At 39.1% G+C, this 13,244-nt stretch overlaps 1 protein-coding gene across 1 annotated transcript; it reads left to right on the plus strand.

Moving 5' to 3' along the window:
- Positions 1 to 337: 337 nt before the first annotated feature.
- Positions 338 to 12,095, plus strand: NAA20 (N(alpha)-acetyltransferase 20, NatB catalytic subunit). The gene is made up of 7 exons (XM_012810550.2): positions 338 to 344; positions 1,006 to 1,045; positions 2,251 to 2,275; positions 5,389 to 5,479; positions 6,154 to 6,289; positions 11,035 to 11,180; positions 11,574 to 12,095. The coding sequence occupies exons 1-7, from the start codon at positions 338 to 340 to the stop codon at positions 11,657 to 11,659; spliced, it is 531 nt and encodes a 176-aa protein (XP_012666004.2). The 3' UTR covers positions 11,660 to 12,095.
- Positions 12,096 to 13,244: the final 1,149 nt, after the last annotated feature.

Consider the following 13,244-nt stretch of genomic DNA (forward strand, 5'->3'; position numbering starts at 1 on the left):
CAGTTTGATGGAAGTGTTTTGGATTGTGTGTGAAAACCCCACACTGTACCCTAGAAGTGCATTAATGTACATAGTTACTATTCAATTAAAAAAAAATTAAAAAAAAAGGTTGGTGTCTTTGTGGAACTACATTTTAAAGGGGAAACAAATACATACAGAACTTAGTGGTAAGTACAAAGGAAAAGATAGAGGCAGGGAAAGGAAAGTGTTGAAGGAAGGTCTCTGTGAATGAGGGCCTGGGGGAAGTGGTGAAGAAGGGGGTTATGGGGATGTGGGGGAGGGAAGCTTCCAGGCAGAGGGGAGGATGGTAAGTACGGAGATACCAGTTTTGAATAGGATGAGAGGTGAGCAAGGCTGGAGTAGAGTGAACACAGGCACCTAAGGGGACACCTTAAGACAGTTACAAGGGGTAGGTCTTGGAGCAGCCTTCGTAGGACTTGGGCTTCTCTGCCAAGTGCACTGAGGAACCCAGGTGGAGAGGTCATGTAGACATCTGGGCATAAGGGTCTCAAGATAGGTCTGAACTGAAGGTAGTAATTTGGGGGTGAACACTGTAGCTGGTGAAAGGTGACCAGGAGGGTGGGTTACATCAGTGATGGAGTGAGTCTTCAGAATGGCATCTCAGGGCACCAAGTGTTGGTGTTAAGAAAACTGGGTGGCTCAGTGAGGTGGGAAGAAACCTGCCAGCAGGTCTCAGAAGCCAAGTGAAGGGAGTGCTTCAGGCAGAGGAAGTGGGGAACTTACCCTTACCTTCGGAGGGGTACGTGTACATCATATTTGTACATTTCTTCTAGGAAAGAGACAGAATTAAAGATGCAGATGCAAGAGAGAATTGCAGGACCCAGTTCTGAGTGGTGGGAGGAGGGTCCATGCCCCAGCACTCTGCACAGTGACAGAACGAGTGGCAGTAGCACGTGGGTGCAGATGCGTGGAGTGGGTGGTTCTGGGCCGGGACTTGGTGAAGGTTTCTTCTCCATTGCTACATTTTCTTTGTGATGAAATAGGAAGCAGCTGAGATAGAGACGGGACCTGTTGGGGAGTGGAGGTAAGGCTAGAGGACATGCAGCAGTTACTGAGAGATGTGGGGGAAAGTGCCCCCACTAGGTGGGAGCCTGCTTCTCCACATGGGGGTCCCCAAGGTGGTTTTGAGAATTTTGCAAGGTCAGAGTAATTTTCATGATAATACTGAGACTATTTTTTGCCTTTTCCACTCTCATTCTCCTAACATCTGTATCTGGAGTTTTCCAGATGTGTGATCTTTCAACAGCAAGGATGCTTGCGACTCTGCTGTCTTTTAAGGAAGACTTTGCAAAATCATTAAAACAATGCCACTGTTGTCATTAATTTTTTGTTTTGGAAATACAGTGAATTTTTCGTAAAGTTACTTAGGTTACCATGTAATTGATTTACTTTTAAATGAAATATTTTTAAAATTAAATATCAATAGATATGACCCACATAAAAGTTCTTTGGGGGGGATCTGTAATAATTTTTTAGTGTAAATGGGTTCTGGAGACAACTTTGAGAACTGCTAGACTACAGAAATGTAGTATGCCTCTCTGGCAGAGTCTCAAAGAAGAATGTGAATGGAGATGGGAAGAGGAACAACTGAGAGTAGCTGGGTTTGAGCCTGGCAGATAGTGACTCCACTCATTGAATAATAAAGTGAAGGACAGAGCTGTTTGGGGATGGAGGAGTGTGACTTGGCAAAGGTGTGATGAGATGGGGAGGCATCCATGGAACCAGAGCCTGGTTGGGGAGGCATCCTCTGAGAGCATGCAACTGAAAGTATGGGAATGGGGGTGCTGGGGAAAGAGGAGGGGAGTGACACCCAAGTTGGGGGAGTGCCCATGTAGACAGCAGAGTCAAGGAGAAAGGAGAAATTGTTGAGGAAAAGCCAACGCTGGCAGGGAGAGCCCTTGTAGTCAGATGCCACAGCGGTGATTCTGAGCGTCACTGTGAGATTCATGCCTTTTGGCCGCCAGGCTCATTAACAAGTTATCGTCATTTAGAAAATGCCATTAACTGATGTACATTTATTAACTTTAAACTATTTTATAGTGCAGCAGCAGTTGAATGAAATGCATAAATACCTTTCTAGTCACTATGATGGCTCATTAGGGCTCTGACTTTGGCATTGTTGAGGAAGCACGTGGTTTCTTTGTGTCACACTGCTTTTAGTTTAGCAGCTTATTTAAACTGGTTTTTATAAACATTCCTTACTACTGACATTTCTCTTGTTTCTTTCAGTAACTTGGATCCACTTACAGAAACTGTATCCTTTTTTAAAAAAAATTGAATGAAGATTTACTAAGACTAAAGAAAATGGGGAAACAAGGAAAAAACAGACTGGAATGCTGAAAATTTTAAAAACCTATAGGCCAGGAAATAACATAAATAACTCTGAAAGCAATAAAAAAAAACAACAGGGGTGGCGCCTGTAGCTCAAAGGAGTAGGGTGCTGGCTCCATATGCCAGAGGTAGTGTGTTCAAACCCCGCCTCCCCCCCCAAAAACAAAACAAAACAAAAACTGAGAGCAAGAGTTGTCGTAAATCTGCCTGACAAATGGTTAACATAATGATCTCATATCAAACTACAGCATTACAACTCCCCACCCACCTTGCCCTGAGGGGTGAGCATGGCTGTGGCTTATCTCTCTGTGATAAGAACAGAGTCTGCAGATGAACAGTCCCCGGCAAGCCATAGTTCCATGGAGTCACCAGCGACTGTGCTCTGTGTGGTTTAACCAGGGTGGCTGCCAGAGCAGACAGCATCCTATCCATGTTCCCGGCAGTAGAATCCATAGAGGGGAAGGCCAAAATGTCCTTCTCTTTCAAGAGTACCTTTGGGAAGTACCACAGCCCTCCTTTGTGTCATCTCCCTGCACCTACCAGTCTAGTCCTGTCTACAGTCTAGACATGTCCAGCCTTTAAACTGGGATTTGCTACTAAGATGAATAAAGGATTTTGGGTAACAATTAGCAGTCTCCATTATGCTGCTAGGAGAAAGTGGACAAAGATGTGTAGTGATAGGGGACTCAGATTATGCTGCTGTAACAGTAACCCCGTATCTTCAGCGGCTTAAAACATCAGGTTTGATTTCTGGGTTATGCTCCATTGCTATTGCAAGTGGGTAGGAGAATTCTATTAACTGACAGTTTACCAAAAGAGAAAGATAAACTCACTGCTGATGATGGTAAGGGGAAAGAAACAGTCCCATAAAATGCTAGTGTCAGTAGAAACTGCTACTGTCTTTCTGGAAGGCACTTTGGAAATGTAATACTCAGTAATTCCATTTCCTCAAAGCTAAGAATAAGAAATAGAGGCAGTATATATCAGGGGTTGGTGAACTAAAGCCTGTGGGCCAAATCTGGCCCACTGTGTTTTCATAAATTAAATTTTATTGGGATACATCTGTGCTGGTTAATTTATAATGGAACCTCCACAGTTGACCACCTCCTACATCAGCTGCCTCCTTAACTTTCATAGACTGGACATGCACCACATGTACTCAGTATATAGTAGGCCTGGTTCCTTATGTTGATGGCCTCTGTATGTGGAGGCCCTTGGTCAGTCAACTTACAGAGTTTCTATTGCATATTTTGTCTGCGGCTTTCATAGTTGGAGTAATTGAAACAGAAACTATAGGATTCAGGAAGCCAAGCATGTTTATTATCTGGCCTTTTACAGATACAGTTTGCTAACCCCTGAGTCACATCATTACAAACATTATTATAAGAGAATTATAGTATTAAAAATATAGAGTGACATTCATATGCAGTAAAGAAATGGGTAAATTAAGTAAAAGCTTTTAGAGAAAATAGAAATGACCCAGATGTCCAACATCAGGAGATAGGCTATTTAAATTATTTTACACAAGGCAATACTATACAGCAGTAAAAATTAACTATAGGTACAGGCAATAATAGGACTACATATCAGAAAGCTGAATAGAAAAGGCAAAAAAAACTCTAAAGTTTTCATTTGTATTTTAAAAATTATGACTGATTAAAGATATCAGCATTAAGAGTTTTGAATTTCAAATGACACAGAAAAGTTTTCCCTGTATGGTAAGGGAAAATTAGAATGCAAATCAACTTACATTGTGTAATTCTGATGACATTTAAAATTCATAGTAAAAGTCCGTAATCCAGGAGAGTCCATATCACCTGTTAGGTCCTTGAGGAGAGGTGGATAAGACTGTCTTGGGCTCTTCCATTAGCCAGAGGAGAGATGGTTCCTATGTGCATTAGTGGCTGGCTGGCCTACCATGTTAAGGCTTGTATTTGAGAAGTACTGAAAATAATGACTGGCAGAAGAGATTTTGAAGAATTTAACACTGGATGGGTTTTCCAGGAACTCTTTTTAAAAATGTGTGATTAATGGTGTGATATCAAAATCGCATCAGAAAGCTTCACTAAGAAGAAATACAGGTATGAGCACATCTAAGAACATCTTCCACTTGAAGAGTTAAGTCGTGAGCAAAGGACTTAGGTATTTACTCCAAATATACTTGATTCCTTAGGTGAGCTTTTGTCTGCATTAATAGAAATGGAGAATTTGGCTCGGTGCCTGTGGCTCAAGCGGCTAAGGCGCCAGCCACATACACCTAAGGTGGCGGGTTCGAATCCCCAGCCTGGGCCCGCCAAACAACAATGACGGCTGCAACTAAAAAATGGCCGGGCGTTGTGGCGGGCGCCTGTAGTCCTAGCTACTTGGGAGGCTGAGGCAGGAGACTCGCTTGGGCCCAGGAGTTGGAGGTTGCTATGAGCTGTGATGCCATGGCACTCTACCCAGGGGGACAGCTTGAGGCTCCGTCTCAAAAAAAAAAAAAAAAAAAAAAGAAATGGAGAATTTGAATCAATGGAGAGAAAAAACTGGGTAATTGCTAAGTTGCCCCTGGAAGGACTTTAAGTTGTAAAGTTACTTGCACAGTCTTAACAGCTAAAGCCAAAGTTTGGAACTAGCCATTTTTCCAATGCAATTCTGGAAGCATAAATGTACTAAGCATCCTCTATGCGCCAACACCAGGGATGGAGTGTGACCTTCATCATCTAAGGAGAGGCAGACCCTGAATAAGTAACAGCAGCAGGTGATAGAAACATAGAGATTTAGTTACAGTGTGATCAGGAGTGAAATGGGTTATAGAACTTTGGAGTCCTGATTCTCTGCTTTCTGTTAGATGGTGCTGACTCCACTCCACATTTTGACGTTGTATTTATCCAGGCAATTTTAAAAATCAATGCCAACCTCAGTATATTTCAAGTCATACTTAGAACTGGGGATAAAGTAGCAATATGCTTTTTAAAGGAAACTTTTTTCGAAATATCCCTTTAATAAAGAACATTTTACTGTCCATTACTTTTACTCTCCTTAACGAGACTCTAGTATGGGATTCCCTTTTACTTACAGTACCTTGCCCACTGGCCAGAGTATTTTATTGTTGCAGAGGCACCTGGTGGAGAATTGATGGGTTATAGTAAGTATAATACCAGTAGTGTCTTGGGGGCTAGTTAAAACTTTGATTAGGTTTCAACCTGATTATTTGAGACTGCAGAATTGGAATATGATCATGAAGACTGTAATTTTATTTCCTTTTCAACCATTTGACAACTCACTGATCTCTGCTATGTTTTAGGCATCGTGCTAGGCCCAGGGGATGCAGCAGTGAACCAGGCAGACATGGTCTCAGTCTTCTTAGATCTTTCACTCTACACTAAATTTCTACATTTTACTTGGCACATAATGCAGGGATTGTAGCATCTTCATTGAATTAGTAGCATTACTAATGCAAATTCAAGCTGTGAACTGGTCTCAGTTTTATGTATACATACATTGTGACATGAAATGTAGATACCTGAAAAAAATAAATGCCCTGGTTCTTTGCTCAAAATTAGTTGTGTTTTAGTATGTCATTCTTTTTTTAAAAAAAAACTATTTCTAATTCTGATTCTAGAAAAACTTCTAATTTTAAAACTGCATGCTACATTTACAAGTTTCTAATAAAAGCACTAATCATCAGCTAGACTACCTCATTAAAAATTAGAACTTGTCGTCATTAGTTTCCTTTATAATAAAAATATACCACACAGTAATTCTTGATGTGTAAATCGGAGTGTCTAATTACTCAGTGTGATTTGTTGTTGTTTACAGTTATGGGTAAAGCAGAAGGCTCAGTAGCCAGAGAAGAATGGCACGGACACGTCACAGCTCTGTCAGTTGCCCCAGAATTTCGACGTCTTGGTTTGGCTGCTAAACTTATGGAGTTATTAGAGGAGATTTCAGAAAGGTGAGATCCTGCTTTTCTTTTCTTTTTTTTTTTTTTCTTTTTGAGACAGAGCCTCAAGCTGTCCCCCTGGGTAGAGTGCCGTGGCATTATAGCTCACAGCAACCTCCAACCCCTGGGCTCAAGCGAGTCTCCTGCCTCTGCCTCCCAAGTAGCTGGGACCACAGGCGCCTGCCACAACGCCCGGCTATTTTTTTTTTTTTGGTTGCAGCCATTGTTGTTTTGGCGGGTCCAGGCTGGGGATTCGAACCCGCCACCTTAGATGTATGTGGCTGGCGCCTTAGCCAGTTGAGCTATAGGCGCCGAGCCGAGATCCTGCTTTTCACATATACTTGTTGATTTATGTACCCCTAACCCTTTCATTTTTCTCTCATGAACATAAGATTTTTTTCTCTCTTGGGGAACAACTATCATGTTTAGGTTTACAGGAATTTCATTTTCAGTCTCCAGTAGTCCTTACAACAGTTCTGTGACATATTTAGAGTGGTATTATTTTTGCCTTTGAGGAAAATTAAGGCAAAGTGATGGATACCTGTAATAGGCCTGTAAGTTGGGTGACTGGTGGGCTCAAACACTAGCTCTGAAAGTTTCTGTCTTGCCATTATAGCATACATTCCCAAATTCTCTGCTAACTCTGTGTTGGCATCTGAGTAAACTTTTAGTGCTCCTAAGCCCAAAGAAAATAGTCTTATGTAGAGATGTTTTAACTGTTTAATAAGTATTTAGTCTAAAAACTAGTAGTCCTTTAGAAATACATGAATAAATTGAAGGAAAAACATTATTTCATTCTTAAACAACTATGGTTATCTACTAATAAGATGTGTACTCCTGTTGGGCACTGAATGACTTCTTAGACCTGGAGACATTCAGCACAGCCGCCTGTACTGCTGTTTCATAGTAATTTCATGTGGTACTGGTTTTTTTTAATCACAGCAACTGCCAGAAACCCAGCTTTATAAAAATAAAAATGTCATTAAAAGGAATGTAGTATGATCTAATGTTGAATTTGTGAACCATTTCAAACTAGTCACTTTGCCAGTATCAGACATGTAAGTTTTTGCTGTTTCCCCCAAACATTTGAAATATCCCAGGTTACCTGTGCTGAGTTTGGGGCACCTTGGGGTGCCTCAGTGCAGTCTGGGAACTGTCAACATTACAGTGTTTTTTAAAAAAAGAAAAGACCTGTTGCATATAGCAAACACCCTCACTATATTGTGAGATAAAAGTGATACAATAATTAAAAGAGAAAGCTCCTCTCCCATTTGAGAAGAAATGAGAGATGTATGTGTATAAGCTTGATTGTCAGGCTGCCGTATCTTTCTCCACTGTAAACACCAAAAAGTATAGTAGGAAGGAGAATAATAGTTGAAAAAACGGGCTCTTGGGCTTACTTTTCACTTAATTGTTAGATTTATTAAAGGAGTAACTTGTAGCTTGACAAATGGTCTTAGCTAAGTTAGAGAAGAGAAGAAATTGAAGTTAACTCTAGTCTTGAAGACTTTTTAAGTTCTCTCTAGATTTGACGAGGAAGGGAAGAACATTTTTAGCAAGATTATAATGAAACCTTGTTGAAAATAAGTATTTGGCTTTATTGTATAGTGAATAGGGAGTTCAGAAATGGGTTCTAACTAGCTATAACCTTGTGCATGTGATTTAATTTATAACAAGCTTCTCTGTCTCTTTAAGTCAAAAACCACTAAGTTCCCTTCCCTTCAGTTTCTAAACCTTCATTATTTTAGAATAGTTGCTAAGATTTAAGTAAATATATACATTAAAAATATTAATTATATATAATTTCCAAACAAGTAGAGGAGGAAAAAAAAATCAAATAATGAAATTAATCCCAAAGAAGAGAAAAAGAAAATTAAACTGGCAAAGCAAAACACGAAACAAGATGGTAACTATAAATCCAACTATTGTCAGTAATTACACAGTAAATATTAATGGGCTGGTAATTCCAGTGGAAAGGTAAAAATTTTCAGAAGCATATTCTATTTATAGGAAATAGATATAAAGATTAAAATACAGGAAGACTGAAAGGAAATTTTAAATTACTGTGCAAACTCTAACCAAAAGTTAGCATACTTATATTATATTAATAATAGTTACATTATAATTAAGTATTACCATTTTTTAAAAAGGCCACTATCCCACTATTAGGCATCTACTCAGAAGAAAGAAAATGATTTTATCATAAAGACATTCGGATTAGATTGTTTATCGCAGCTCAATTTACAATCACCAAGATTTGGTAACAACCTAAATGGCCATCAACTCAGGAATAGATTAACAAACTGTGGTATATGTATAACATGTAATACTATTCAGATGTAAAGAAGATGATAACTGATTTACATCTTTTGCATGAACCTGGATGGAGTTGACACACATTTTTCTCAGTAAATTATCACAGAATGGAAAAGCAAATATCCAACGTACTCAATGTGAAGCCAGTAGATGATCTAATTCATGCCCACATAGGAGAAAAAATTCAAGTTGGGGGAGGGCAAAGAAGGGGGGCTTGGTGTGTTCCCATTTAATGGGTACAATGTGCCCAAATTTGGGTACAGGACACAGCTACAAGAGGGACTCTACCTAACAAATTCAAATATTGTGACCTGGTTGTTTGTACCCTCACATTAACCTGAAACTTAAAAAAGGGTCATTGCATATTGATAAAAATTTTACTCCATATGTATACTAATGGAATACTACTCAGCCATGATAAAGGATAAATTAAGGCCTTTTGCAAGAATTTGGATGGAACTGGAGACCATTATCCTATGTGAAGCATTTAAAGGATGGAAAAACCAACATTTATGCTTGCTATTAACTGCAACTACCCAGTGAGCACACGTGCACAGGGAAGTACAACAACAGAAACCAAGCATGGGGCAACAGGTTCCGTGAACACTATCTGGGTGACAGGTGCACTTAGAACTCTGACTCAGGCATAACAGAATCAACACATGTAACCTAAAATATCTGTACCCCTATAGTATTTTGGGAAAAAAAAATTTACTCCATCAAGGTGTAACAATTAAAAATTTTATGTACCCAGTGACATAGATTCAAAGTAAAAATATAAAAATGGTCAAAACTATAAGAAATAGGTCATTATCATAATGGGAGATTTGAACATGCTTTCTAATTGATAAAATTGCAAATTGGTGATTAGCATAGAACAAAGGTCAATACATTTTTTCTAGATCAAATAGTAAATATTTAGGTTTTACAAGCCAGCTAAGGCGTTCTGCAATTTATTTTCCTTCTTTGAAACCTTCAAAGTTGCAAAAAATCATTCGTAGTTTGAGGACAATACTAAAACAAGTTGCAAGCCAATCCCTGCTCTTCCCACAAAGCTATAGAACAGAATCTGAGAATCACCCAAGAATACATGGATTTTAACATATGCGGGAGACACTGCAAATCAGTACATTTTTCAGTTAAGGTGGTGGGACAACTGGAAATCCACATGGGAAGAAACATCCCAAATTTGTTAAAAATCTCTATGTGAAAAGCAAAACTAAAAAATACAGGAGAGTGTCTCCATGACCTCTTAAACAAGCTTGCAAAGGGCTAACGGTAAAGACTCACTATTCAACTTCCCAGAAGTGAAGTAACTTTGTCATCAAAAGATACTATAAAGATAATGAGGAGACAAACCGCAAATTGAAAGAGCAAATTTGCAAAACCCTCCCACAATGTTACATATCCAGAATACACAGAGAACTACAGCTAGGGGGGAAACTGTAAAAGATTAATAAAACTATAAGAAATGTAAGCGGCAAATATCCTATGGGAATGGAGTGTTAACTATTTCTCTGAGAGTGTAAGTTGGTTGGAAACAGTTAAGTTGAAGCTGTGCATACCCTGTGACACAGCAGTGGCACTCACAGCCAGACCTGGGTTACTATCCCATGAGACACTCAGACATATTTACGGCAGCATAGTTTCTAACAGTAAAAACTGGACATGTTTATCTGAAGGACTGCGGATGGCTGTATTGCTGAATGTGCAACAAAATGCTAAACACAGTGAAGAGGGGCAAGCTCCAGCCACGTGAGGCTGACTCCACCAACACTGACTGCCAGAGGCCAATCACAGAACATACCACGGATCATTCCATTAGAGTTCATAAGCAGGAGAAACTAGAACAGGCAGTGATCTACAGTGGAAAGCAGGAGTTAATATTGTAGTCTCCACAGTCAAGGCACGGGAGGCTTCGGGGTGAGTGACGGGATGCTAGTGACCAGAGGGACCTAAGAGCTTCAGCATAACAGTTGTCCTGTAGCCACACTTGGACCACTGCCCCATGGGTGCCTGTTTTATAATCTCCTGTTTGTACATGTGGGTGAAAAAACTACGCTATGACTACCTAGAAAATGAACACATCAATTACTATGACATAAAATATATAGGAATTCAGGAATTTGAGCCAGGTAGCAGAATTGTTTTTTAAAAAAAGTTTTTTTTGAATTTATCTGTTAAAAAAACATGTATCGTAGCTTTTGAAATACTGATACAGGCATGCAAACACAAGAGTCCTGTTTCTGTACTTTGAAAAAACTGTCAAATTCTAATTAGTAAAAATTGCCAAGTAAAGCTTCATGGTCCTATTTCCATAAGCTTTGAGTAGTGGTCAAAGCCAAGTAAGAACAAGTGTTATTTTAAAAAATATATTTCTATTACTGTTTTTGGTTTCTCATATTCTAACATTTTCTTTCTCTCTTTTTTTTTTTTTAAAGAAAGGGTGGGTTTTTTGTTGATCTCTTTGTAAGAGTATCTAACCAAGTTGCAGTCAACATGTACAAGCAGCTGGGCTACAGCGTGTATAGGACAGTCATAGAATACTACTCAGCCAGCAACGGGGAGCCCGATGAGGATGCTTATGGTAAGCTCCCTGACATGGCACTATCCCCAAGAGGAAGCAGGAGTAGTTACATAAATACTTAAAAGAATCACATTTGGCCTTAATACTTAAATCTTCTTTAAAACTGCCTTTATGAACCTATTAGTCATTATCTTATTTTCTGTAAATTATTGTCTTACTATGCCACAATAAGAAAGAGCATTTGCCTTATGAGCTGAATCCTGGGGAGGGTTTGGTTAGTATCTGGTATACTTGCAATTCGGACATTTATTTATAAATATATTTTGCTTAAAAGCCTGGTGGAAGTAGGGGTAGGGAATAAAACCTCTTCTCAGAACCTTTCCTACGGACTTTAGATTTGAATGAAATGCTTTGGTATTTGGTTGTTTACATTTAAAGTTTGCTTCCTTGCAGATATGAGGAAGGCACTTTCCAGGGACACAGAGAAGAAATCCATCATCCCGTTACCTCATCCTGTGAGGCCTGAAGACATCGAATAACCCTGGGCAGTGGTTCTCAGGCAGATGCTCCAAATGTTACGTGGACAATATTATTTTCATTGGGTGATCTTGGAGTTCTACTGGAGAAAAATAATTTAGGTCTGAAAGACTTGAAGAAAATACAGGCTATCAACTTATTTTAAATTTCATTGTTTCCAGTTAGCAATATCATACCTATTAAAGCTGTTCTCTGTAATAAAATTCAATCAAAAAGGCAGCTGAGTCAGAAGGAAGCATATCATAGTTCATAACATTCACTGTGTCATAGGGAAAAGAATTGCTCCAATCTCCTGCTAAATTTTGTGCCTGAGAACCACTGCTGCATATATATATATATATTTTTAATTTTGTATTGAACTATAATTGAAGCTTTAAAAGCATATATGAAATGTATAAATCTAAGATGTATAATGAAATACACTGTCGACTCTATGAATGTTTTCTGGAAGTTCATTTATAAAACTAAATCAGGATTGTGAAACGTGATTTTTATATATAGTATTTTTAAATGCATGCTCAAAACAATCTCTGCCAGCATACTCAAGCTTCCTTCTTACTGTGCAGTCCGTTCTTCCCAGTTACTTGTTCTTATACTGTAAGTCCTGGATCTTTTCTCTTCTTACAGTATTTTGCTTAAATCCTCTCTAAATAGAAAAAGATGCTGAGGAAAATGAACCTAATTCCTAAAGGACGGACATACAGCTCTGTCGCAGGCCAACCACATATTTCCCTATGGAGTTTTTATCACCTGTAGTATCTGAAAATACCCAGTAAGTAAAATATGTAACTAAAGAAAAATCCACAGGAAATGATTATTAAAAAGCTTTTACTATGGAAGGGACTTACTTTGATGGAATTGAGGGTAGGAGAGCAGTGAATCATTTTCTCACGAGACAATTAACTTTTTCCTTCAAGCATCTCACACTAGTACTTAACTGTAACACTACATTGAGAACACCACTAATCTTTGCCTTATGTATACACGCGACAAAAACAGAAGAGGTCATTCTAGAAAGACTGTAAATTGTCTTTTGTATTAACTTTCTGTCCTCTTTTAATTTCCCCTTAACTCTGGACTATCTAAAGCAGTGGTTCTCAACCTTCCTAATGCCGCGATGTATTTTCATTATTAAAAAGGGGTCGCGACCCACAGGTTGAGAACTGCAGATCTAAAGGATATTAAAATCACAAACTGTCTTCCACACTGACTAGTACTCAAAAGTGAGAACCAATCTGCCACTCCAGCAGCTGACACAGTGCAGTGTCTAATTTCAGTTGAGTTCTCAACATTTCCCCAAAGTGGCCAAGCTTTGTCACAGCTTGTTAAAGAACAATGGCTTGTCATACGTGCTGTGACAACCAATGTCCCGTGTTTACTGGATAAGGCTTAAAACTTGCTAAGTCTTTACCCTTCGGCTTCCTGGAGCCTTAGATAAGGTTCTGAACCTTTTTGAGTCTCAAGCAGCGATGTTGCCATCTTGTTTCCTACACGTAACAGACAGTGGACTGACCTCTCCCTCAGGTCCCAGTAAACATCTCCCAATGTGCTACAGTAGAAAATGTCTACTTATAAATCCTGACATGT

Source organism: Otolemur garnettii, unplaced genomic scaffold (assembly GCF_000181295.1).
Source record: "Otolemur garnettii isolate 467f Iridium unplaced genomic scaffold, OtoGar3 scaffold00136, whole genome shotgun sequence".
Classification (NCBI taxonomy): domain Eukaryota; kingdom Metazoa; phylum Chordata; class Mammalia; order Primates; family Galagidae; genus Otolemur; species Otolemur garnettii.

Bases quoted from the DNA above. Each gene is read 5' to 3' on its own strand.
- NAA20 (XM_012810550.2), top strand. The intron at 5,480-6,153 runs GTAAGTATAATA...TGTTGTTTACAG, and splicing joins TGGAGAATTGATGGGTTATA to TTATGGGTAAAGCAGAAGGC. The intron at 11,181-11,573 runs GTAAGCTCCCTG...GCTTCCTTGCAG, and splicing joins GCCCGATGAGGATGCTTATG to ATATGAGGAAGGCACTTTCC.